Raw genomic sequence first — 26,857 nt, 5'->3', positions numbered from 1 at the left:
GCAGAGATGACTGGGTCGATCAGATATTCCGCTCCGATGCCCAGCAGGAGAAACACTTCCACTTTGACAGGTAAGTTGCTCTGGCTTTCTGCTCTCAAAGAGAACCTGCTGTACCTGACTAGAGTAAGCTTGTTCCTCTGGATTCAGCCACGCAGCATCCAAGCTGTGAGGTGGAGAGAGGCAAGGTACGGGTGCAGGAGTCGACCGTGATCCTGCAAGAGTCGGTCTGGGTGGTTAGGAAGTGGCCACAGCGCTGGTACAGCCAGGTCCATGAACATGCCAACCAATGCTGGTGAAGCCATGCTGGGATGATCATGATGACCTGTCCCTTGTCTCTCTTGAATTTTGAGAGGACTTTTCTGATGAGAATTGGCGGGAAGGCGTACATCAGGTCTCCTGACCACGACAGGAGAAAGGCATCAGACAGTGAGCCTCTGCTGAAGCCTTGGAAGAACAAAACTGATGCACTTTCTGTTCTGTCTGGTGGTGAACAGGTCCACTGGGGGAACTCCCCACTTCTGGAAGAGCATTTTGACTTGTGGTGAGAGAAGAACCACCTGCTGAGACGATCCGCCAGTGTGTTCCGGACGCCGGGGAGGTGCAAGGCTTCCAGGTGGATTGCATGCTGTCTCGACACTGTGCTGGACCTGGACCGGCCCTTGAAGAGCCAGTCGTCGAGGTATGGGTAAATCTGGATACCCTGACATCTGAGGTAGGCTGCCACCACCAACATGCATTTCATAAACACCCTTGACGCCATTGCTAGGCCAAAAGGGAACACTGCATTGGTAGTAGGCAGTCACAATTATGAAACGTAGGAACTGTCTGTGTCCGTGAAATATCGATGTGTGAAAGTAAGTGTCTTTCAGGTTGAGTGTGACATACCAGTCTCTTGGATCCAGGGAAGGAATGATGCAGGCCAAGGAGACCATGTGGAACTTCAACTTCTTTAGATACTTGTTGAGGCTCCGTTGGCCAAGGAAGGGGCGTAGACCCCCGTGAGCTTAGGGGATCAAAAAAATAGCAGGAGTAAAACCCTTTCTCCCTTAAGTGCAGAGGGACTTCCTCCACGGCTCCCACCCGCAGAAGGCCCTGCACCTCCTGAGTGAGCAGATGCTCGTGAGAAGGGTCTCTGAAGAGGGACAGGGAAGGAGGGTGGGGACAGAAATAAACTGGAGGGTGTATCCCCCTGCTACTGTGTTGAGGACCCACTGGTCCGATGTTATAGAGGTCCAGGCAGGGAAGAAGGGGGACAAATGGTTGGAAAATAACAGGGGTGCTGGATCCAGGACACAGGCTCGAGAAAGCCTCGAGCACACCCTCAAAATGCCTGCTTGTTACCCGGTTGGTAACGGGTAGAGCTCGAGTGAGCTGAGGGTGCCGGCTGATGGCCCTGCCGGCGCTTATAGCCCTTGCCCTTTTTGCGGAAGGGCTCTAATCGAATGTGTGTGGCTGCTGTGGTTTAAACTGCTTCCTTGCCGGTCCCGGCATGTAAAGGGCCAGGTAGCCCTAGAGTCTTTCAGGCCATGTAATTTACTGTCTGTCTGTTCCAAAAACAGTGCCAGGCCATTGGATGGGAGGTGCCGGATGGATTGTTGAACCTCCATCAATATGCCCGATGACTGCAACCAGGATGCACACCTCACAGAAATGACCGAAGCCATGATCCGGGCTGCAGAATCTGCCACATCTGAGGCCGCTTGAAGGGCTGTCCTGGGCATAGCTCTGCCCTCACAGAGGATAGCCAGGAATTCTTTCCTGGGCTCCTCTGGTAGTGAATCCGCAAACTTGGCCACGGACTGCCAAATATTAAAATCGTAATGGCCAAGTAAGGCCTGATGATTGGCCACTCTCAGCTGGACATAGAATAAATTTTTCTACCAAAGATATCGAGCCTCTTGTCCTTAGGTGTCGATCCAGGTTGGCCCTGTCTATTGCACTCATTGGCTGCCGACACAACCAGTGAGCTTGGGCAGGGTGGGTATAAAGATACTCATACCCCTTAGTGGGGACGCAGTGTTTTCTTTCCGCCCGCTTGGAGATGAGGGCAGGGAGGAGGGTGTCTGCCACAGAACCTTAGTAATTTTCACCACTTCCTTGTGCACCGGCAATGCCACCTTGGAGGCACTTAGCACATCAAACAGGAGTCCGAGGGCTCTGCCAGTTCCTTGGCTTCCAGTCCCAGGTTTGAGGCACCCCCTTCAAAAGCTCCTGATGGGCCCTTGCATCATCCTGGGGAACCATGTGAGAGGGCCTCACTATCGCCTCACTGGGCGAAGATGAGGAGGAGGCAGGTACAGGTAGGTCTACAAATTCCACCACTTCTGCCAGGAGAGCCTCTGCCGAGGCTGGCTGACCCTGGGGAGCCTGCTCTGACACCACGTCCGAGTTAGGGGTCGGGCACGAGACTGTCACTGGCCGTCTTTTAGAGGCCCCCAGACCGACCTATGTCCCTGCAACAGGGTGGAAACCCCCAGGGGTTCCATAGTTGCCAGGGGGCTGGCCACTGGCTCTGGGGCCATGATGCCACTGGTGGCCCAGTGGGGAATGCCGATGCCTTTGGTGGGTGGCCTTCGCCTGTGGGCAGGTTCTCCTCCTCGCTATCTGAGCCCGAGGAGGAAGAAACTTGTCTGGGGTACCAAGAGAGTACCGAGGCCGCCTGTCTCCCCCAATCCTGTCAGCTCTGGCCGCAGATCTCGATTGAGGACTTGTACGGGGACAATGGCTCTCGGTGCTGGCGTTTGGCGAATCGGCAACAATACCCAAGCAATCGACGCCTCACGCTTAGAGTGCGGTGCTGCTCCATAGACGGGAATGGGAGCCAAAAGACCGATGTCTCGGAGACTGTTGACATGCCCGCGGTGAGCTGTACCAGCGATCTGGTGACGGGCCTTTGGGGACTGGCATCTCGACTCTCCGGCACCAGGGCTCTGGGGACTGGTGCTGCATCTCTGCGGGTCTGTGCCAGACCACTGACAATCAACGCCTAGAGCCTGAGGAATACTGCCTAAAGTCTGGGGACCGAAGCCAGGAACTCTGGCAGGTAAGCCGACCCGTGTCCGGGGGCTGGTGGCAGTGTTCAGACGAGCGCTGGCCAGGCACCGCCTGCTGCAAGGAGCGGTGCCGCACTGATGGAGACCACTGGAAGGGTCCCAAGGTAGGCTTACCTCTCAAACAGGGCACCTCAGTGGCTGGCATGGGCGACACCAGAAGCGACAGTATATTGGCAATGACCCATCCACTCCCAGTCTTTATTTAAGCCATAGGCCCAACCTGACAGTCTCTACGCAAAAGAATAAATGGACACAAATCAGACGCCAAGAACTATAACATTCAGAAACCAGTTGGAGAACACTTCAACCTCCCTCGTCACTTGCAATTCAACAACAACAACAACAAAACTTCAAAAACAGACTCCAACGAGAAACTGTAGAATTGCAATTAATTTGCAAACCTGACACCATTAAATTAGGCTTGAATAAAGACTGGGAGTGGATGGGTCGTTACACAAAGTCAAATCTATTTCCCCAGGCTAATTTTTTCCCCTACTGTTACTCACACCTTCTTGTCAATTGTTGGAAATGGGCCATCCTGATTATCACTACAAAAGTTTTTTTTCTCCTGCTGATATTAGCCCACCTTAACAGATTACTCTCATTATAGTTAGTATGGCAACACCCATTTTTTCAGAGAGAGAGAGAGAGAGAGAGAGAGTATTTTCCACTGCATGCATCCGATGAAATGGGTTTTAGCCCACGAAAGCTTATGCTCAAATAAATTTGTTAGTCTCTAAGGTGCCACAAGTACTCCTGTTTTTTTTGCTGATACAGACTAACACGGCTACAACTCTGAAAGCTGAAAGAAACAAAGATTCCCTCAGGGCTCCACAGGATCAGATTATATGAAGGGGCCTGAATAGTCTCTGGCACACAAATTAAATTCTGCAGCAAAATCCTGATTTCTGTGATATAGGGCTAATTCTGAATCAGAATGAAATTTCTGCAGTAGATTCAGATACATTCAAGATTTTATTAATGAGTTTAATTTAATATGAAAATAAAAACAAACAAACAAACTCATATGCGCTGCCTCCAGATTTTCATTGTTTAGTATGCTGCAAGATTTTGAATTAATGCATAAAACCTGCAGGTTTCTGTCAAGATGGGGCTTTTGGCAACTTGGAAGGGACAATAGATGGCTTGTTGTTGTTTTTTTACACCATGAGGATAGTTAAGATTTTTGGTACTTGGGAAAGTATGCATCTCCTCCTCCTGTTCCCCTTGTGAGCAGAGACCACACGCGCCTGATTTTTTTCCAGGGGAGATGAAGGAAAACCATGGGAAGTGGGCAAGGTTTTTGACTCCTTTCCTTGCCCCAGCAATCCAGGTCAACAGCCAGATGTCCTGTTGTGGCCCCCTCTATTTCTCCACCACTACAGCTAACAAGTGATGGATAAAAAACATTAGCTGGACAGTCTGCCAATACTACCAGCAGTGAAATAAGTTAACAAGACCTTTAAAATTGCATGAGTGAATTTCAGACTAACATCTTATTAGGGTGAACAGGAGCAAGTCATACTACTCTAAAAGCTTTCCTTTCATGCTGTTTGCACAGTAAAGCACACTGCATCAATTCACATTTAGGTAGTTATCGTCACAACCATAAAGAGCTAAAATCAATGTTAAAAGAATAAATAAAATTAGATGTGGCAGCCAAATCCTGCTTCACATTCCATAGCCAATTCCATAACAGGGAGGAAATCATGGGACCCTGAAAATAAATATATATCACACACACACACACACACACACACACACACACACACACACACACAGTCTACTTCTGGGTCACTCAATTAGTAAATGACAAACATTACAAAGCCACAAGATTACTTTTTAAACCCACAAGCCATTCCCTGCCAAGCAACATTAAAATGCTCTTAAATTTTCCCTTGGTGCTGCTTATGGAATCATTTAGATTGAATGGAACATTTTATTAAAAACAAAAATGATCCTTTGTCGTATTCTGCTGCCTGGTGTACCCTAATTATAAATCTGTTTTTAATAATAAAATCTCTGAAGTCTACTTTCCACCTCCACTGAAATCTATTTTATAGAAGTGTACTAAACATGCAAGTGTGCTAAATACTACCACAGATAGTTGGAGAAAGTATGTGCTGTATAATTCTACTCTAACTGGGGAACAAAATAGTCATACTCTTATAAGTCAATTGGAACCTCACAGACTTTCACATATATATTATATATAGCTTTTGTTTCAAGTTTTGCACATTGAACTATGGGATACATTAGGAAAAACGTGATCTAATTTTAAAAGATTATGCCTATAATAACCACACCACTTCAGCTAGCTTCCAGTCATATCACTTGCTTTGTACATTGAAGCCCAAATCCTGCAAACAAACAGTTACACCAATGCTTACCTTTACACATGAGAACAGTTCCACTTACTTGTCATTCGCAGGATTGGGGCCTTAGTCAAAAAGCAGGTCACCAAACATGGATATCATTCTTAGTAATTTTTGTTAACTGCTACGTGTACTCCTTAAAATCAGGACAGATTACCATAGTTTATATATACTTTTTTTGGATAATAAAGTCTTAGATAATGCTCTAATGTGTGTAGGGAGGGGGGGAAGGGGAGAGATGCTTTTAAAAAGTTACATACCACATGAGTTAAAGGCAACAGATTTTCTAGGATTCTACCCCATATAAGAGTATAAGGGCTTCCTCAATCACTACACACTGCATTCACTTACATTAAGTGTGTAAAAATAAATAATATTTTAGAGATGCTGGGCCAGATTCTCTGGTCCAGCAGAACTGAACTTTAAGCAATCTTTACACTCTCTTCTTCCTTATCCAGCCAGCTGCATAAGTTACAGCATTCTCCAAAAGTTGGCTCTGTGTCCAGGAGCTAATGGTCCCATTCCAGAAGCTAAGGATCAGCCTGACGTCCAGGGGAGGGAACGGAGGAGCTGACATCACCACCTGCACTGGAGAGGATGTAGCAAAGGCACTGCTACAGCAGACCTACACCCTGTGGTGATTCCCTTACATAGGTGGAATCTTTAGGTAGTCAGTGAAGATGGCCTTCTGGCTGCTCAAGACAAGCAGAGGAGACTATTTTGTGAGACATGACATACTACATAATCCATTACACACACACACACACACACACTTGTTAGAATGCTAAAGTTACAAAGTCAAGCACTCAAAAATTAGGGAATGCCAGAATTAACATTGCTTGTGCAGACTTAATTTAGCTCCCGTGTGTGTACACATAATGATGCAGTCTCTAATTATATCACCACATTTTTCCACAGGATCCCTGCCTCATTCCATGCTCACGATGGACCTGTTTTGGGGATCACTCAGGGCTGTGTAATAAGAGAGACTTTTGTCTGTAGGATCCCTGCCTCATTTGCTGCACAATTGGGAAGATGTGCAATGAATGAGGCAGGCAACTCCAAGAAGAGAAAGAACAGTCTCATGGTCATGGCACCTGAAGGCTGCCCTGGAAGATTGAGACCTCTGAAGTAGAAGCAGGAATAGAATCCATGTGATGCTAATCAATTCACTTAAACCAAGTATTTCACAGGTGGTCACTGACTGAATGTTCCTCATTTTATGGATGCTCAACTTGAGCACTCACAGCTGCAACTGAAGTAACTGGGAGTTGTGCTATACGATGTTAAGTATTCTGAAAAAACAGATCAGACCCTGGGACATCTCAAATTGGACACTCAAAATTAGCAGACAGTTTTGACCTCTCTCTTCTTTGGTTCCCCCATCTACACATCTGGAAAACCACCACCTCAGAGGAATGTTGTGAAAATAAATTCATGAATGTTCATATACTATAGTGATTAGTGCCATGGAGGAAGTCAATTCTGTCTTCAGAACCGAGTTTGAATAGAATGCAGTAAGTAAGGCATGGGGCCACACAGTGAACAATAATGATTAAATACCAACTAGTGGCTTGTTCAGTGAGCACCATCCATCCATCTTGTAAACGGAATGAGGCAGCAGTTATATGGAGAAAATGTGATCATGTAATTAAAGACTTATCATAATGTATACACACAAGTGGGATGAATCAAGGTTGTTAGGCAATCTCAATTCTGGCATTTCCTAACTTTTCATGCTTCACTTTGCAATCTTAATGTTATTTTAACAGTTTTCCACATGTAAGACCCTTGTTTAAAAAAAAAAAAAATGAAACCCAGAAATGTCATCACACAAAGAAATACTGACTCCCACACGCTTCATCAGCAGAGCTGTAACCTTTACATCCACAGCACAAAACTCTGCCACTTGAGCTAACGGAGTAACTAGAAACAGCAGTAAGTTGTCATCCTCTATGTGGACCAGCCATTAGAGAAGGCTGGAGACAGTAGAAGAATGGTGAGACTGGACTGAAATTTAATGTGGATAAATGTAAAGTAATGCACATTGGAAAAAACAACCCCAACTATACATACAATATGACGGGGGCTAATTTAGCTACAACTAATCAGAAAAGAGATCTTGGAGTCATCGTGGATAGCTCTCTGAAGACATCCACGCAGTGTGCAGCGGCAGTCAAAAAAGCAAACAGGATGTTAGGAATCATTAAAAAAGGGATAGAGAAGAAGATGGAGAATATCTTATTGCCCTTATATAAATCCATGGTACGCCCACATCTTGAATATTGTGTACAGATGTGGTCTCCTCATCTCAAAAAAGATATACTGGCATTAGAAAAGGTTCAGAGAAGGACAACTAAAATTATTAGGGATTTGGAACGGGTCCCATATGAGGGGAGATTAAAGAGGCTAGGACTTTTCAGCTTGGAAAAGAGGAGACTAAGGGGGGGATATGATAGAGGTATATAAAATCATGAGTGGTGTGGAGAAAGTGAATAAGGAAAAGTTATTTACTTGTTCCCATAATATAAGAATTAGGGGCCACCAAATGAAATTAATGGGCAGCAGGTTTAAAACAAAAGGAAGTTCTTCTTCACACAGTGCACAGTCAACCTGTGGAACTCCTTGCCTGAGGAGGTTGTGAAGGCTAAGACTATAACAGGGTTTAAAAGAGAACTAGATAAATTCATGGAGGTTAAGTCCATTAATGGCTAGAAGCCAGGATGGGTAAGGAATGGTGTCCCTAGGCTCTGCTTGTCAGAGGGTGGAGATGGATGGCAGGAGAGAGAGCACTTGATGATTACCTGTTAGGTTCACTGGGGCACCCGGCATTGGCCACTGTCAGTAGACAGGATACTGGGCTGGATGGACCTTTGGTCTGACCCAGTATGGCCATTCTTATGTTATGTTCTTACGGGTTTATTTGTAGGTTCTGGAGAGAAGTGGGTACAGACCTTTCTGCTCCTCCCCCCACCAAACCCTCTGCACAAGCCTGACCCCTTCTGCCAGCCCTCTCCCTCCAGCCCCATCCCACCTCCTCATCCTAGATTCCTCGTCCTATTCCCAGCCTTCTTGTCCATCAAGTTCCCCATCCCCATTCAGTTTTTGTTCCCTCTACATTTCAATCAGGCCACTCTTCCTCCTCCTCACTACCTGAAAGCCAGCAGGGGAATTATTTAGAGCACAGGAAATCCATGTCTCTCTTGTTCTCTGTTCCAGTACCGGATACCACAGCAGCCCAGATCAGCACCTGAAAGGAGTCCTGCTCTATCCTTGTAGCCCTGGGCTGAAGCATACTCCATGCAGATTGAATCCTTGGAAAATTTAGCTGCCAAACTAACAAGTCTCTGAGGGTGTGCTAAGTGCAATTTTCCAAAGGTTTATAAACTGGTCAAGTTTGGGTGGTTTTTCAAGAGGGAAGGTAAAAGGAACATCCCTGACACAAAGGCAACCTACTACCAAATTTCAAACCCCAGCTCCAAGGCAGGGAGGCACAAAGTGCTTTTCAACCAAATTATTAGAGTTGTTTAAAAAACACATGGGCAAAAAAATCTGTTTCCCATAATCCTGTTCTCAGAAATGGCTGATCCGTTTTTTGCTAAAATTTCCTCCCAAAAATTCAGCCTGGAAAATTTCAGCTCGAATGGTGAAGCTTGCCAAAGCTTCAAGCAACTGAAATAAAGGTCTAATAATAGGAAGTGTCGAACAACCTTAAGTATAGGCTGTGCTGCCAGCGCAGACTACACTGAAGGATCTTTTGCTTACAATGAAGCAAATATGCTTCAGTTTTCCTCTGTGACAACAGCTGATGGCCCATTGAGACAGAAGGTGGCTGATTTTTGTCCTCTGTGACTTGAACGGCTAAGAGCAGATGTGTGGTAAAGAATTAATACCACAGAGCAGCAACAGATTTTTTTTTTTTTTTAAAGACATCTGACATCAACCTGACTCTGAGGCTAAATATCCTTACAGGCAGCAAATGGACGTGCAGTACAGTGAAGTCAATTTAACATTCTGCACTAGAAACCATTCTTTTCAGGGGATCTAAATGTAGAAGAGAATATAAGAAATACACTGAACATGAGTGAGAGAGTGAACATAAAACAACTATACAGATAGGAAGATTCTCAGTTTTTACGTAGGTTTCAGAGTAGCAGCCGTGTTCGTCTGTATCCGCAAAAAGAACAGGAATACTTGTGGCACCTTAGAGACTAACAAATTTATTAGAGCATAAGCTTTCGTGGACTACAGCCCACTTCTTCGGATGCATATAGAGTGGAACAGATATTGAGGAGATATATATACACACATACAGAGAGCATGAACAGGTGGGAGTTGTCTTACCAACTCTGAGAGGCCAATTAAGTAAGAGAAAAAAAAACTTTTGAAGGGATAATCAGGATAGCCCAGTACAGACAGTTTGATAAGAAGTGTGAGACTACTTACAAGGGGAGATAGAGTCAATGTTTGTAATGGCTCAGCCATTCCCAGTCCTTATTCAATCCTGAGTTGATTGTATCTAGTTTGCATATCAATTCCAGCTCAGCAGTCTCTCCTTGGAGTCTGTTTTTGAAGTTTTTCTGTTGTAAGATAGCCACCCGCAGGTCTGTCATTGAATGGCCAGACAGGTTAAAGTGTTCTCCCACTGGTTTTTGAGTATTATGATTCCTGATGTCAGATTTGTGTCCATTAATTCTTTTGCGTAGAGCCTGTCCGGTTTGGCCAATGTACATGGCAGAGGGGCTTACTACTAAACTTCCACAGAAATGGGAATCAATTAATTTTTCATTACTCTATAGCTGCCCTAACTACAAAAAAAATGGAGAGAAACTGTGAAACAGCTGTTTTAACAGAAGATATAAAAATGATTATGAGTAGGATAAATGAAATGTGCCCAAGATTTATATATTTTCCTCTTCAGGGAAAGTCCTGCAATACTATAATTTAGTTCTATTATAAAGCTCTGCTCATGGTTCTACAAATTTTAGATTTACACTTATATTCGGCCACTTTATACTTAAAGAATACAACATACCCTGCCCAAAATTACAGCATTTGCTTTTTGAGCACAGAATGAATTTTCTAAGATTTTAGAAATTTACAATTGGCTAGAGTTAACATTTAAAAATTAGTCCTGTAAGAAATATTCCCTTCATGGTGCTAGAAGAAAAACAAAAAATCGAATGTCTTTAAGAGTCAATTTAATCTAATCTATAGCCAAAACATTACCTTAATTCTAATATGATTTTTTCCATAGTGTCACTTTAGGACAGAATTACGGTTGTTTGGGTGCCCTAACTCTATTTCCATAACTTAACATGTTTGAATTTCTTTTAAATTTAATCTTAACTCTGAATTTCTTGCTTTTTAACAGTTGGTACTGGTATAATTACGAGCATCTCTGGGTTTTGGGTTTTTTTTTTTAAACCCTTAATTATGGATAAGTATGTGTTGTTTCATTCCATATTCTTTATGAAAATATGCTTGCGATCTGAATATGACATAACAGATGTACTTTATGCAAGATGGGTCTTGTAAGATATCATTGGAAAGGTTATAATTTACTGAATGAGATTATTTTGCAATGTGTATGCCTAAATCATTTCTGTATCTGAAGTTAGGAATATTGACTATGTATCTGTATTTCAACTATGCTACTTTGGATGACGCCCACTGGTAACACTTCAGGTACAAAAATGCAAAAGCCAGACAGGGCTGATGGCCAATCAGTGAGGACAATGGACTGTGAAAAGGCTTGGCCTTCTTGGGGACACTCCATACGGACACTGACTCATGGACGCTGTGATACTACAGAGTCAGGTGGGTCTTGTCACCTGATACTACACATTACCTGGGACTTCTTGTAACTTTCCACTGGATGGAAAGGGGGGTCAAGTTTGGGAAACAAAGGATTCCCACCTTATGTAAATTCTATTTAAGGGTGGGGAGGAAGGCAAACAAAACTCCTCTCCATGGCCTGTCTGCCCAAGAAGAAAGACTGCTAAAGCCACCTGAAGGGAAGGCAAGGGGGCTGAGACAGGGGTCTAGTCTGAAAAGGAATATAACCGGAACTCTGAACCACAGAAACTTTGCAACCTGTCTAAAATAACATTTAGGGTAAGAAATTACATTGTGTAACCTGTTTCTTAAATATATTGAGCTTAGTTTGCGTACTTTGGTTTATTTGCTCAGTAATCTGCTTTGTTCTGTCTGTTATCTCTTATATTCACTTAAAATTCACCTTTTTTAGTTAATAAACTTATTTCTTGTTTATAATATAACCCAGTTTATGTAATATCCAGGGTGGATAAAAATCAATGATTTACAAAAAAAAAAAAAATTTAAATCTGAATTTTTTTTTATTTAAATCAGTTTTTTGATAAAATGCTTTTTGAGGAAAAAACCTATCTAAAGATAGCTTTGATTAAGATGCATTATAGCGCAAATATATCTCATCCTGGAATAAGGATTATAAATTCTAATTCTATAGTATGAAACAATATATTCGTGTAATGTTTAAGAAAAGTTTTGTAAATGAGTTCCAATAGTTTTTGGATTAGGAACCCAATTTTATCGGGTTCCAGGGGCTTCTGTATAGATTATTTAGGTTAATCTTTCTATCTACCCAATGGAACACAGTGCTCAGTCTAGAAGATACCATCAGAGATGCTTAGTTTTGCAATTCTCAACCTGTGGATTTGTGTCTCCAGAGATAACATGCTTCTTAACAGCAAAAATGTTTTTAAATAAAATAAATAAATAAATAAATAAATATAGAGAGGTGAGAAATAATAGACCTCAATCCTACTGTCCCTCTGCAAATTTGTGTACACAGAGTCAATCTCTTACCTCTCTCTAAAAGTGCAAAGTTTCAAAAAGTTTAATGAATAGAAGATAGTTGGGGGCGGAAGAGATCTGGACAAGGAGAAGAAGTCTGGAGATAAACGTGAGAAGGGACAGGCAGTAGAAACAAAAGTGAAACTGTTTGAGCAGCATATTCCAGAAGTCTTGGGGTCTTTCTGAGTGTAGCCTTCATTGATTTGAGATCTACCGTACCTTTCTCTCACTAGAAGTGAAAACCTATAATGGCAGCAGGCTGTAAAAGAAACTCAGTTTTGGAATATTTTAATGAAGTTCTCTACCTGTGGGAAGACAGGCATGCGTGCAAAATGCAAACAATGCAACAAAGAAATGCAAGGCCTGGTTGCCTGAATGAAACATCATGAGAAGTGTTCCTTCTCAGGAGGAAGCTGCATTGAAGATGATGAAAGGAACATGTCTGAACAAGCAGGAACTTCAGGTTGGTAATTTTTTTTATTTCATATTTCTTTCTTAAGGACTGCCTGTCTCCCTTCTGACTATTCTTAAATTCTCATGTTTGAGCAAAAAATATAGTTGTTACTCTATGGTACTATCATTTTAGATGCAGTTGTGATAAAACAAATAAATAGCTGAAATAGGCAGATCTTCCTTTTACAATTTCACCTTTAAAGTAGCACTGTCAGTGAATGCAATGTGTAATACTACATGAGCAGTATGGTAATAATAATTAAATAACTGCATTGACTTTTGTTTAGGAGAATCCATCCTCAACATACAGGATTCTGAAGACTATCCACCTTCAAGATCACCATCATCATTTTCTACAGTTTCTGATTTATCTGCCAATGATAGTGTTTCAGTCACATCATGTATGTCACATAGCCACAGTATATCACCTGTAGCCAAAAGAAAAAAAAAATCTCCATCATGCAGAAACAACCATAGATAAGTTTGTGATAAGAACCATCAAATTACAAAAAGAGGTAATTGATGAAAAAATTGCCCGGTTTGTTTATGCAACAAACTCTCCTTTCTGTCTGATTGAGAACCCACACTTCATTAACATGGTTCAGTCATTAAGACCAGGATACAGTTCACCCAACAGAGCAGATGTTGCAGGCAAATTGCTGGATAAAGTGTATGAAAGAGAAATTGAGCAGTGTGCTAAAGGTCTAGAGGGTGAAATTGTTAACCTGAGTCCTAATGGGTGGAGCAACGTCCACAATGATCCTATTGTATGTGCCTGTGTGACAACAGAAGAAGGGAATGTCTTCCTTACAGACACAATTGATACAAAAGGAAATGCACACACAGCAGAATACTTACAAGAAGTGGCAGTAAAAGCTATAACAAACTGTGAAAAAAAATTCAAATGTCTAGTACGCAGCTTGGTCACAGACAATGCTGTAATGTATTCAAGATGAGAATAAATTTAGGAGAGAGTGAAGAGAGTCCAAAGCTAATAACATACAGTTGCAGTGCTCATTTGATGCACCTCCTAGCCCAAGAGTTCAGTGTTCCAGAAATAAAGGCTAATGTTTTTGAAATTGTAAAATACTTCTGTAACAACCACTTTGCAGCACCTGCTCTGAAAAAAGTGGGAGGAACCAAGCTAACTCTCCCACAGATGTGCGATGGAACTCAGTAGCGGACTGTTTTGAGCACTATATCAAGAACTGACCTAATCGGATGACAATTTGTGAACAAAATCGTGAAAAAATAGATGTTGGGCTTAAGAGAAATATTGAACACATGCTGAGTACCCTGAAGCCTATTTCTGTAGGCTTGAACAAAATGCAGGGAAATAGCTGTTTAATTGCTGATGCTGTTGAAATTTGGAAGGAACTGAGTGAGATCTTAAAAAGAGAAATATGCAATGACAGAATTAAATTACAAGCATTAAAAAAACGAATGGGACAAGTACTATCTCCAGCTCATTTTCTCGCAAATATTCTCAATACTCGGCACCAAGGTCAAACCTTAACTGCTGAAGAAGAGGAGTTGGCTCTGACATAGACATCCAGCAATCATCCCGTCATAATGCCAACTATAATAAACTTCAGAGCTAAGGGTGAACCGTTCAAGAAATATGTTTGCTGATGATGTTTTAAAGAAAGTCACACCAGTGAACTGGTGGAAGTCACTTAAGCACTTGGATTCAGAGACTGTTGAAGTGATAATCTCACTTTTAACAACAGTAGCTTCTTCTGCCGGTTTAGAAAGAATATATTCTTCCTTTGGGCTAATTCAGTCCAAATTGAGAAATCGTTTGAGACCTGAAAAAGCAGGAAGCTTGTTTTTCTTTTCCAGGTTATGAACAAACATAAAAATGAAGGTGACGACGACTGAGTTAGCTGCAGAAGTCAATATTTTAAGTTTCTCATGTTGACCTGGCTAACATAGTCTATTTAATTTTTGTTTTGTTTTTTAAATATTTAACTATTTTAGCTAAAAACAATTTTAACAAAAACAAACCTGATTTAAAAAAACCTGAATGTTTAACTAAATTCAAAAATTCTTATGCTTGTTTTGTTAAAATAGTAGATGTTTGCTGTTGAAGAAAAAAGTCCAGAATACATAACGTTGTTTTAGTTAAATAAAACAAATTTAAATGTCTGTCTGGTGATGTTCTCCTCCTAATACAGCATGGCAAGAATTTCCTCCAAATATTAATGATTAACCTGTTGAATTGGAAATATTTATGAAGTCTTTGGGAGGTGAACTATCTGCTTCAATTACCTTTGGTAAATGAAATAACCACACAATCATTCATTTTCTGATATAGCTATAAAACTATTCTGAAAAGTTTTCAAAATAAACCACTTTAAAATGTATAGTGTGTACCTTCTAAAAATGAAACCTACATCGATCTCTGAGTTGTGAAGAATATATATTAAGGTTATAACAACCAACAAGAATGCACTCTTATGTAGAAATCCATGATTAAATCAAGTCTTCCTGACTAGTGATTTAAATCGGGGAGGGGGGGGGGGAACAGAAGAGAGAGGAAGTTGTGCATATCTCCCTCCACATTGAGGGAGGGGGCAAATTTAATAAAATCTTTGGGTTTGTACCTCTTAAAGGGAGGGGCACCAGAGTGTTGGGGTGAGCCCCTAAGGCTGAATCTTTCCAGAGCAGATGGATCTCTGTCTCTCTGTGCATCTGGTTGTGGCCCTGCCTGTGTGCTTGGCTGGAAGAGGCTTGTGAGCCTAGACTAACAAGGCCAGGTAAAGGGGACCCAGGCTGGCAGAACAGACTGACTCAGTGGCATCCCAGCACATCAGGTGACGCCCCAAAGGGCCCAAACCCATTACAATGTATTATCAATCTTAACTTCTATTTAATGTAGTTTTTGCCTGGAAATAAAAATAAGAGCTTAGAACAGTGGTGTAATACACAATGCAGCACTTCCTAGTATTATTTGGTATGTTCTCCCCATGCAGCTGTCAGTCTCAGGCTCACAGGATTGCTAGTCATTCATCTGCCCTGTCCTTCTCAAACTTTCCTCCTGCTGTGTCCTAGGTACACCCCCATCTGCCCTACCCTATTGGTCACTGAATACTTTGTAACCTAGATAATCTCCCCCCACCCCAAAACAAACTTTATCAACATCAGAATATACATTTATGAAACCTACAGCATTCTATCTGAGCATGCTTGCCAAATTCCATGAGAATGTTGAGTATGAAACAGCATTCCACGTCACATGGGCCAAATGATTTATAAGGGAGCTAGATTGCCAAACCTGATTATAATTCAGACTCACCAATATTTTCTGTTAGTATTTATGGTAATTAATACATTCATTAGGTCAATTACATACAGAATTCTATTAACATCTTCTGTTTTTCTATGAGCATAACTTTCAGAAACATTCTCCTTTGGGGTCAACATTTTCCAAGCCTAATCCCAAACCAGTTATTTCTCCCTCTAAAAATAAAAGTTTGTGGGAAAATCTCTTTACATATCTGAGAGTGCTATAAAAATACTCAACATTTGGCTTTATTTTGCACACCATTTGACTTTCAAGTTCTTGGGTTTAATCCTCAACCATGTCCAATAAGCACTGGGAACATCTACTGGAAGGACAGCAACAGATCTCTTTGTGGGTTCCTAATCTTGGGATTTATTCTAAGCCATCCCCAAGGCCAACATAGTTTAGAGCAGTTTCAAGACTGCTAAAACGGCTCCTAACAGCCCCCAGGACTGTTATGCCAGCCAGCAGCCACTAAAGCACAGCACAGTCTGGACACATACTCTCCGGCTCCATATACAGATGGGGGAGGGGCTATGTGGATTAGATCTGGATATGCCAGCTGCACACCTGCTGATGATTTTCCCACACCAGCGTAATTCTCAGATGGGTAGCTCTGCATCCACTTTATACCACCAGAGAAGCATAAATTGGATCTAGCACATAAGGAGTCAGATCTAGCTCATGCAAGCACAACAGAAGCAGCTTTAAAATCTAGTCAGTTTTAAAGATCAAGGTAGGCAATACACCTGCTCCCACCTCCCCACCAGCCCGCATGGTTTTACAGTCATGTTTTCAGTTTTTTTCCCTCCAGTTGTGTGAAAGACCCACATAAACAGGGGACAGACTGACTCCATAGAGGAGAAAATGAAACAAAAAGTATTTTCCTCCATTTTCTTTCACTTACAGCATCTTTAAGGGGTCAACTTACTATATAAAAATATTCAGAACATAGTATGCCACGTAAGTTGACCTGACAATGTTCCTTTAACATAGGAATGAATACTGCAAGCAAACTTAAGTAAAACACATCACTAACAAATGGGGGACCAAAACTTAACTCTCAAAACTTGATGATCCACAAATAAACAAAGCAATAAAAACAGCAAATTTCTTGTACCACAAGATTTACTTGGTTCATTTATGAGGAAAATGATAGCATAGATTTAATTATAATACTTCACATATTTACTAATGTACTGTACTACAATTTATAGAAATAATGAAATCTCACTAATATGAGTTAGTCATTTTAATATTTCCTGAAAATTGGGCAATAAGACTACCAGTTTTGCGTGGTAGTTATCAAGTTTACAGATTAATGAAGTGAGAAAAAAGTTACTGTAAGTGTAATTCTTCACCTCAGTTTCATCCAGTTCATCCATCCAGAACAAATTTAGCCAAGATTTTGTTTTATGAATAGCTGAAGTTATTCATAATCTTTGTACCAAATGCTTTCACTATGTCTGGTTTTGTTTTTAGAGGGAATTCTCAAATAAACAAATACCAAATATTCACTCTGACTCAGATTTACAAACCACTAGTAGAGAGGAGGAAGTGAATCATTCATCTATCAGGCTTGTGTGTGTACACAGCTTCTAAAATAAAGAAAGCTGAATGCCATGTAAGAGCAGCAGAATGAATACAATATTAAGATTGAGAAGTCAAGTACATTAATCTCTCCCTTCTCTTCTTAGTTTATACACTACGCAGAACAAAATTTACAGCCCAAGGGAAGGGTTGCTAATATAGCTTTCAGCCACCTTTTGCCTCCTGGTCCTGGGGAGCAGCCCTAGGGGTAATTTAATCAGCACTAAGGAGGCTACCCATAGATGGTGCTGCCCAGAAACAGCACTGCAGTTCCACCCCCTCACTCTCCAGTCCCACCCCAACATGCTACCTATGCTGAGGTTTGCAAGTGACTGTCTTCTTCAGCTCCCATGCCATGGAATCCCTATAGCCAGATCCATGCTTTCTAGGATCACCCCCACCTGGCACACAGGCATTGGAATCTTACTCCAATCATCTCCTTCCCACAGCCCCAATGGCTGTTTAAAGGCAGTAAACCTAATGATACAGGGAACAGAAGCATTTTCTCAGGCAACCAGTTCCTAATCAACCCTAAAGGACTCCCTGAGAGGTCGGTTAAATATCATGCCCAAGTTTTGGATTGGTAAATTGAGGCAGAGAACAAGTATGTGACTTACCAAAGGTCACATACAGTAAGTCAATATCAGGACCATTATTAGAACTCTGGTCTCATCTGCTAAACTTCTAACGACTAATTTACTGGGGGTGGGGTGGGGACTGATTTAATCTCAGCTTTTGGTTTTTACATCTGTAAAACGGGGAAATTACTCTGCAACTGCAGAGTATTCTCTATCTGCAGAAAGTGCTCTGCCACACTGCTTAAGCATTAGGTGGCACATTCCACAGACAGATTTAGGTGGAATTTGACGTATATGTGGGAAGGGGTGGCTGTGATTCTTAAGTCTTGTCCTATGCTAGCAAAATTAAAGAAAGCAGAAAACAGTCATTGGCAATGAACTAGTGAACACCATTTAACTGCAACTGTAGGAGAGAGGAAAAAAAAACAAACAAACCCTGTTCAGCACCATTTCAGAAGCCATGATTAAAAACTGCTGAAAATCTGTCACTACAGGCCCCACACTTGCTCAATAGGAAAATGACGCAGAAACTTTAATGCAATTCTGAAGTCCTTAGGCTTTGATATTTCTGCTAATATGTTCTATCACCTTACAACTTCAAAGACCAGATTTTTCCACCGGTTGTCCAGGCAAGGACTTACTCAGAGGCAATCAGTATCTTCTGAAGAGAAAAGCAGATTTTACCATCAGAGACTGTTTGTCATCGCCAGTGGTTCAGCTCCTACAACAACTGGACCAAAATACTACATTTCACAAGGCTATTGTATTCTATTCTGTGTAAGTTCTTAAACTCATGGTAGTTATGAATGCCTGATGATGTCTGTTGAGAGGTTCAAACCAAACTTGAATGTAGACATTTTCCCTTCTTGCCAGCTGCCTTTCCTTTTCCCTTGCTACATGGAGAAGTTAGAAGGAGGTTACACTATTGGAACTAATTTCCAAGACCTATTTCCACTCCATCCTGCCTTCTCTTCTTTCCCAGGAATTCTTCTCACAAGAAAGTGCTATAGAGACAAATCTTTTTTCTATTCCAGAGAGAGTCTTAGGAGAGGTCCTTTAACAGTACATGGAGAAGGAGTACTACTTCTTGTTATTTCCTGAGTCCCAAAAGAGGGAGCTGCATCTCAGTATATTTGAGACTTTTGAACAAATTTACCAAGCAGATGAAATTCTATATAGTGATGTTGGCATTTGTGATAACATTCTTGTATCCAGAAGACTAGTCTGAGATTCTTGATTTGAAGATAGCAAATACTTCAGCGGAACAACACAATCGGGGGAGGAGAGGTGTCTGCCATTTGGACGCTGTATAGTCATCCCCAAGACCCATCACAGAGCATATGGAGGTAATAGCAGCCCTAAGGAAGCTTGTGTATGTCCATTTCTTAATGACTAGTCAATACTAGACCTCACACCTCAAAGGGCTGCACACTAGGTTCCTAAGATAATTAGCTGTTCTATTTCTTAGGCCTAAGAACCATCCCTCAAAGCCCACCTTCCTGCAGATGGAGTAGTTAACAGGGACAGCTTCAGACTCCAGATAATGCACCTCCCACTAGACTAGTTACAGGCTATGTTCAAAGTTGCTTTAGCTCAGGACAAATCCTCAGACAACTGAGATTCTGCATCAGACTCCTCAGTCTGAAGGCTTCTTGCTCCTATAATCAAACTCTAGTTGAGATCAATGCAGGATTAGCTAAAAACAGTTCAACCACCTCAATTTGTAGACAATCATGGCAAGCACTGTGCACCCTGCAACTTGAATCTCCGTGGTTGTGGATAAAAGCACTGCATGCTTGCTGAGGAGTTCCCTTCAACCCAGCCCATCATCAACAGTATTAGTAATAGACACATCAGGTTTAGATTGCAGAGCTCAGCTGAACCATCTCATAATACAAGGTCTCTAGTTTTAGGAAGAGTCCAGCTGTCATGTTCTTGATAGCCTGCCTGGCATTTTTATCCTGCCTCAAAGTGTTCCTTTTCACAACTTTTAGTGAGTAATACTATTGCTGTGTGCCAAGTCAACTGTCAGGGTGGGGCTCAGCACAACTACCACATCAGGAAGCTATGAAGAACTGGAAATTTCCACATTAAAGGCAAAGATAACATCCTGACAGATGACCTCAGTTCTAAGTACAGTATCCAGCACAAGTGGCCACTGAAGAGTGCACTGGCAAACCCATGCTCTCAGATAGAAAACTTCTTCAGGTGGACCTATTTCCCATAGAACTCAATGCAAAATGAAATCCGTTCTAGTCTGAGGATAGTAAGTACCAAGAATCCTTATTGGATACATTTCTCTTGGACTGGAAACAAACATACCTGTATGTGCCCCCTTCAAATTCTTCTCATCCTATTAGATGCAACAACCTGGAGTTTATTACCATCTGAACAAAACTACACCATTCCATAAGACATTCCAGGTTTGTCTTGATTTCGGGTTTTGTTTTTCAAATGTCATCTAGCACATTCCAACACTAGCACAGACAAAGCAACCTGTACTTTGGCACACACATTAGCTGGTCGAGTTAAAGCCTAGGAGGAAGCCTATGTTTCAACTCAACCAGCTAGAACATGAAAAAGTTTAAGTTGCCTTTTCTGTGTTAGTGTAAGAACATGCTAGTTAATAAGTTCTAAAAAACAAAAAAACCCAAACAATTACCCTAGCTGAAACAATCTCTAGACTTAATAGCATGGAGGGATAGTTCTAGTTGTCAGTAATCTTCCACAAACTGATATGCCATATGAACCAGCAAGGATTCCAGTACCAACAGGTGTTAAAAGTTCCTATTACATATCTCAGATGTTCTCATTATAGAACTACATAAACCCAATAACTGGAGTTTTATCCATACCTTTACACCGCATTACTCCCTAGATTTAGTGAGTGTCTATACTAAGGTATCAAGTATCAGAGGGGTAGCTGTGTTAGTCTGGATCTGTAAAAGCAGCCAGCAAAGAGTCCTGTGGCACCTTATAGACTAACAGATGTATTGGAGCATGAGCTTTCGTGGGTGAATACCCGCTTCGTCGGATGCATGCATGCACCCACAAAAGCTCATGCTCCAATACAGCTGTTAGTCTATAAGGTGCCACAGGACTCTTTGCTGCTTGTACTGAGGTAGACTGCATCAGTGCATGTCACAGTTTACACCACTGTCTATACTAAGAGCTTGCGTTGGTGCAGCTACACCACAGGCTAAAAACTGCATTGTAGACAAGACCTTAACCTCTAAATCAGATGGCCTCAGACTGATCGGAATAACAGTGTCACTGGTAAATTGAGACACCTCAACATCTCCTGTGATTATTTTTTATCACAGTGGGTATCCTAAGGACTTGCTATTTACCCAGGGAAGAATTTTATGTTTTAAACAAGAGGAACATTTACTTACTACAGTAAATATGGTTCTTCACGACTGACTGACTGCATGGACCTACACTCCCCGCCTTCCTTATCAGCATTATTTTAGTCTTACAATTGGTTTTTATTAGGGCTATCAAGCGATTAAACAGATTAACTGTGCGATTAAACAATAATAGAATACCGTTTAATTTTTTTTATGTTTTCAACATTTTCAAATATACTGATTTCAATAACAAAATACAAAGTGTACAGTGCTCACTTTACAGTGCAAATACTTGTAATTAAAAAAACAAAAGAAATTGTATTTTTCAATTCACTTCATAAAAGTACTGTAGTGCACTCTCTTTATCATGAAAGTTGAACTTACAAATGTAGAATTATGTACAAAAAACTGCATTCAAAAATAAAGTGATGTAAAATTTTAGAGCCTGCAAGTCCACTCAGTCCTACTTCTTGTTCAGCCAATCGCTCAGTCAAACAAGTTTGCAGGAGATAATGCTGCCCGTTTCTTGTTCACAATGTCACCTGAAAGTGAGAACAAGTGTCCACATGGCACTGTTGAAGCCGGCGTTGCAAAGTATTTACCTGCCAGATGCGCTAATGATTCACATGTCCCTTCATGCTTCAACCACAGAGGATGTGCGTCCATGCTGATGATGGGTTCTGCTCACTAGCTATCCAAAGCAGTGCAGACCAACGCATGTTCGTTTTCATCATCTGAGTCAGATGCCACCAGCAGAACGTTGATTTTCTTTTTTGGTGGTTCAGGTTCTGTACTTTCCGCATCAGAGCGATGCAATTTTAAGACTTCTGAAAGCATGCTCCACACCTCATCCCTCTCAGATTTTGGAAGGCACTTCAGATTCTTAAATCTTGGGTTGAGTGCTGTAGCTATCTTTAGAAATGTTACATTGGTATCTTCTTTGCGTTTTGTCAAATCTGCAGCTAAAGTGTTCTTAAAATGAACAACATGTGCTGAGTCATCATCTGAGACTACTATAACATGAAATATATGGCAGAATGCAGGTAAAATAGAGCCAGTGACATACAATTCTCCCCTAATGAGTTCAGTCACAAATTTAAATAACGCATTATTTTTTAATGAGTGTCACCAGCATCGAAGCATATCCTCTGGAATGGTAGCCGAAGCATGAAGGGGCATACAAATGCTTAGCATAGCTAGCATGTAAATACCTTGCCATTAGGAATGTAAAATGTTAACTGGTTAACTAGTAAGTATTAGTCTTACTGGTTAATCTGCCTTAACCACTAACCTCATGGCTGGCTTGCCCGCCGACCCCAATGGCACTGTGCCGACCAAAGCAGCCCCAGCCACGCCACCCGGAGCAGTGCTGCTCGACCGGAGCAGCCCCAGCCACGCCAGCAGGCCCTTTAATCGGTTAACCATTTAAACAAAATATTTTTTAATCGTTTAAATGATTAACTTTTTAAATAGTATTTACATCCTTACTTGCAATGCGGGCTACTAAAGTCTCATGCAAACGCCTGTTCTCACTTTCCGGTAATGTTGTAAATTAGAGATGGGCAGCATTATCTCCCGTAAATGTAAGCAAACTTGTTTGTCTTAGTGATTGGCTGAATGAAAACTAGGACTGAGTGGACTTGTAGGCTCTAAAGTTTTGCATTGCTCTGTTTTTGAGTGCAGTTATGTAACAAAACAATCTACATTTTTAAGTTGCCCTTTCACAACAGAGATTGCACTACAGTACTTGTAAGAGGTGAATTGAAAAATACTGTTTCTTTTGTTTATCATTTTTACAGTGCAAATATTTGTAATCAAAAATAATAATATAAAGTGAGCAGTGTACACTTTGTATTCTGTGTTGTAATTGAAATCAATATATTTGAAAATATAGAAAAACATCCAAAAATATTTAATACATTTCAATTAGTATTCTATTGTTTAACAATGCAATTAAAACTGATCACAATTTTTAATCACAATTAATTTGAGTTAATTGCACGAGTTAACTACGATTAACTGACAGCCCTAATTTTTATTTAATAGAAGGAATTGTGCTGTAGTTTGTGTTATAAACACTTTTATATCCACTAATGGGAGTGCACAAACAGGACTATACACGCACCCTACTTAACACACCCTGCTACCCAAAAGGGTCTTTGATCCTGAAAACACAGATGCACACAGTGCTGTTGACTTTGCAAGTATGTAAGGTTCTGCAGGATGAGGACCAAAGTTCGGAACTCATGACTCACCCAGAGTATGTCTGTCAGGCAGTCATCTCAAAGAAAAAACCTTATAGTTACTAAGCTAGTTAGCAATTCTGTTAGTTTTAAGGAAAAGTGTTGGGGTAGATTAAGTCAATCATGTCACAGTAAGCACTTTAAATTATAAAATAACATACTTTTTTTTAAATTCAGACTGAGAGGCAACAATATGAAAATGCAAAAACGGAGATAAAGATGGTGTAAGCTCACTACAACGTGAAGCATGATAAAGCATGTGGTTGTGCATGATACTTTAGCATTTAAGTAATAAACAGTTACTAAAATAAGCCAATAGCTCTCAGATATTAATAAAAAAATAATCAAATTTGGAGGTTTCAGAGTAGCAGCCGTATTAGTCTGTATCCGCAAAAAGAACAGGAGTACTTGTGGCACCTTAGAGACTAACAAATTTATTAGAGCATAAGCTTTCGTGGACTACAGCCCACTTCTTCAGATATGCATCCGAAGAAGTGGGCTGTAGTCCACGAAAGCTTATGCTCTAATAAATTTGTTAGTCTCTAAGGTGCCACAAGTACTCCTATCAAATTTGGAAGCAGTTTGGTAAATATTTTTGATTGAACAAGGTGATACAAAGTCTTTCTACACTGGGCTATAAGGCTTCACCTTAGTTTTAAGTAACTTACTGAAAAATCAACCCTGGTGTGCAATTCAACAGTTGTTTGCAGTATGCTGTATGAAATAAACCTGATAAATCTATTAGTACTGCTGATACATACAGACTAGTTTTAAATCCAGCTATGGAGATTATTATTGATATTAGATTAGGATAAGAAAACAGTTTTAAATTATATTTTGATCCAAGAACATAAGAATGGCCATACTGGGTCAGACCAAGGGTCCATCCAGCCCAGCATCCTGTCTGCTGACAGTGGCCAATGCCAGGTGCCCCAGAGGGAGTGAACCTAATAGGCAATGATTAAGTGATCTCTCTCCTGCCATCCATCTCCATTTAAGTGAGATTGGCAGAGTGAGATGGTTCCTTTCCTATTTAAGCCTATCCCAGTTCCACTAGTCACTGAAAAAAGTCATAGGGTCCATACAAAATGACTGATGTGCTAGCCAGTACCAAGTGGAAAGTTTTAATCGGCCCCTGGCAACGGGGGGGGAGGGGGGGAAAATCAGTCTCTTTCATGTTTTACTGACCTGCTGATGTTATCAGGCTGGGATAATTCAAGAGAAATTTAAAGAAAATGAGTTTAAACGTTAGAGCATCTTCAACCTACACACACAAATCCTTCAACCACTGAGAGGAAGAGTGTGTACACCTCCATCATGTCCAGCTCCAGTGAACAGCAAGTCCTTCTGCTACACCTGAGAGAGGGAGCAGCCCTATAACCAGTCACTTCAGAGAAAAATACCAAGTTTTAACTATGTTTGGGGTCTAAGAAATGGGATAAGAATAGGGGCATGAAGTCTGCCCTAATGGCAGAGCTCTCTCAACTAGGCTGATAGCTTGGATGCTCAGGAGGGCAAGGAAATGTACCTGGGAGCCAAGATGGGATGGGGCAGGGCCATCCATCGAAAGGCTGAGGAGAGCTGAAGTATTTACCTGAGTGCTGGATGGGATGGGTCAGGGCGCTCCACAAAGGGGGTGAGGGCCGGGGCATTTATCTCCACAGAGGGGGTGAGAAGGACCGGGGCATTTACCTGGGCGCTCAGGTAGCGCTTCAGGCACTCCTCGCACACCGCCTTCTTGCAGCAGGGTAGGGGCTTGATGGGCTTCTCCTCCAGGCACACTCGGCAGCAGAGCACCAGCAGGGGCCCGAAGTAGGGCTCGGGCAGCAGGTAAAAGTCCACCTCGATGCTGCCCCCCGAGGTCAATGGGTCTCCGACGGGGGCGCGGTGGGCGGGCACGGCCCCGGGGGCTGTGGCGGGCGAGTGTCCCGTCCCGGCCCCAGCCCGGTCGTTCTCCACGCAGTACACGGTGCAGTACACGTGCCGCCGCGGGGGGATGCGGCAGCGGCTGCTGCCCCAGTCCCACCCCGGCTCCTCCCCGCCGGGCACCCCGGGCTCCCCGCCGGCCCCCGGCTCCTCCGCGGGAGGCTCAGGGGGCGGCGGCGACTCCTCGCTGCGCTCCGGACTCCCCGGGGCCCCGGCGGGAAGCGGCTCCTGCTCCCCGCTCCGCCGCCTGCTACCGGGCTCCGGCTCCCCCGGCTCGGCCGCCTCCTGCCCCGACTCCCGGGCCCCGCCGGCCGGGAACGGCGCCTCGGCGGCGGCCGCCCGCAGGGTGCTCAGCGAGCTCTGCTGCTCCCCCATCCCCGCCGCTTCCCATCCAGCCGCCTCCGGCCCCGCTTCTGCTTCCGGGTCCCGGGCCCCGCAGCTCCGCGACCCAGCGGGGAACCGCTGCTGCCTCCCCGGGGCCAGCGGCTGCCGCCGCTCGCCGCCGGGGCTGCGCAGGTCAACGCCGCCCGGGGGCTCCACCGGGCCCCGCTCCCATGCCGCAGCCCCGGTCGCCCCTGTGGCCCCCGGAGAGTCACAGAGCTGGGCTCGGACTGCCCAGCCCAGCTTCAGCGCAGCCCCCCCAGGAACCGCACCGGCTCCGGCCCCCCTCTCACATGTATCCAGGCCGGGCCACTCTCCGCCCCTTCCTGCCTACACGAGGGATCCACCCACCCTCAGTCCTGCCCCTCACGTACACACAACCTCATCCACCTCTTAACCCTGCCCCTTTCTCACACTTCCCTCTGGGTCTTTGCCTGCTCCTCCCTTACACACATCTCTGCCCTCCCACCCCTAAACTCTGCTCCTCTCTCACCCACCCACCTACCAACCAACCAACCGCTCTTCCTCGCCTGCCTTAATTAGGGTCACTAGATAGAAAATATGAAATATCAAAACTTTTTTTTGAGGGGGGGCAGGGTATAATTGCATATATAAGACAACGCCTCTAATATCAGGAAGGTCCTGATAATATTGGGATGTCAGGTCACCCTACTTTACACACACCCCTATCTACTCACCCACCTTTCACCTCTGCCCCTCACAAACACCCCCTTCTCTCTTACATATCTCTACTTACCCCTTTTTTCTGCCACACACTCACACAC

General features: G+C 42.7%; 1 protein-coding gene across 2 annotated transcripts in view; it reads right to left on the bottom strand.

Moving 5' to 3' along the window:
- The window catches only part of RNF217 (ring finger protein 217), a 91,155-nt gene extending 64,720 nt beyond the window's left edge, over positions 1-26,435 (bottom strand). Inside the window, exon 1 of one of the 2 annotated variants that reach the window (XM_065588511.1) lies at positions 25,458-26,435. In XM_065588511.1, coding sequence (XP_065444583.1) covers positions 25,458-26,066 — 609 coding nt within the window. In that variant the 5' untranslated portion in view covers positions 26,067-26,435. The remainder of the gene's footprint in view (positions 1-25,457) is intronic. The other variant, XM_008177755.4, reaches the window with a different exon arrangement.
- Between the last annotated feature and the right edge of the window lie 422 nt (positions 26,436-26,857).

Source organism: Chrysemys picta, chromosome 3 (genome assembly GCF_011386835.1).
Source record: "Chrysemys picta bellii isolate R12L10 chromosome 3, ASM1138683v2, whole genome shotgun sequence".
NCBI lineage: Eukaryota > Metazoa > Chordata > Testudines > Emydidae > Chrysemys > Chrysemys picta.
This window is presented reverse-complemented; position numbering and strand designations above follow the sequence as displayed.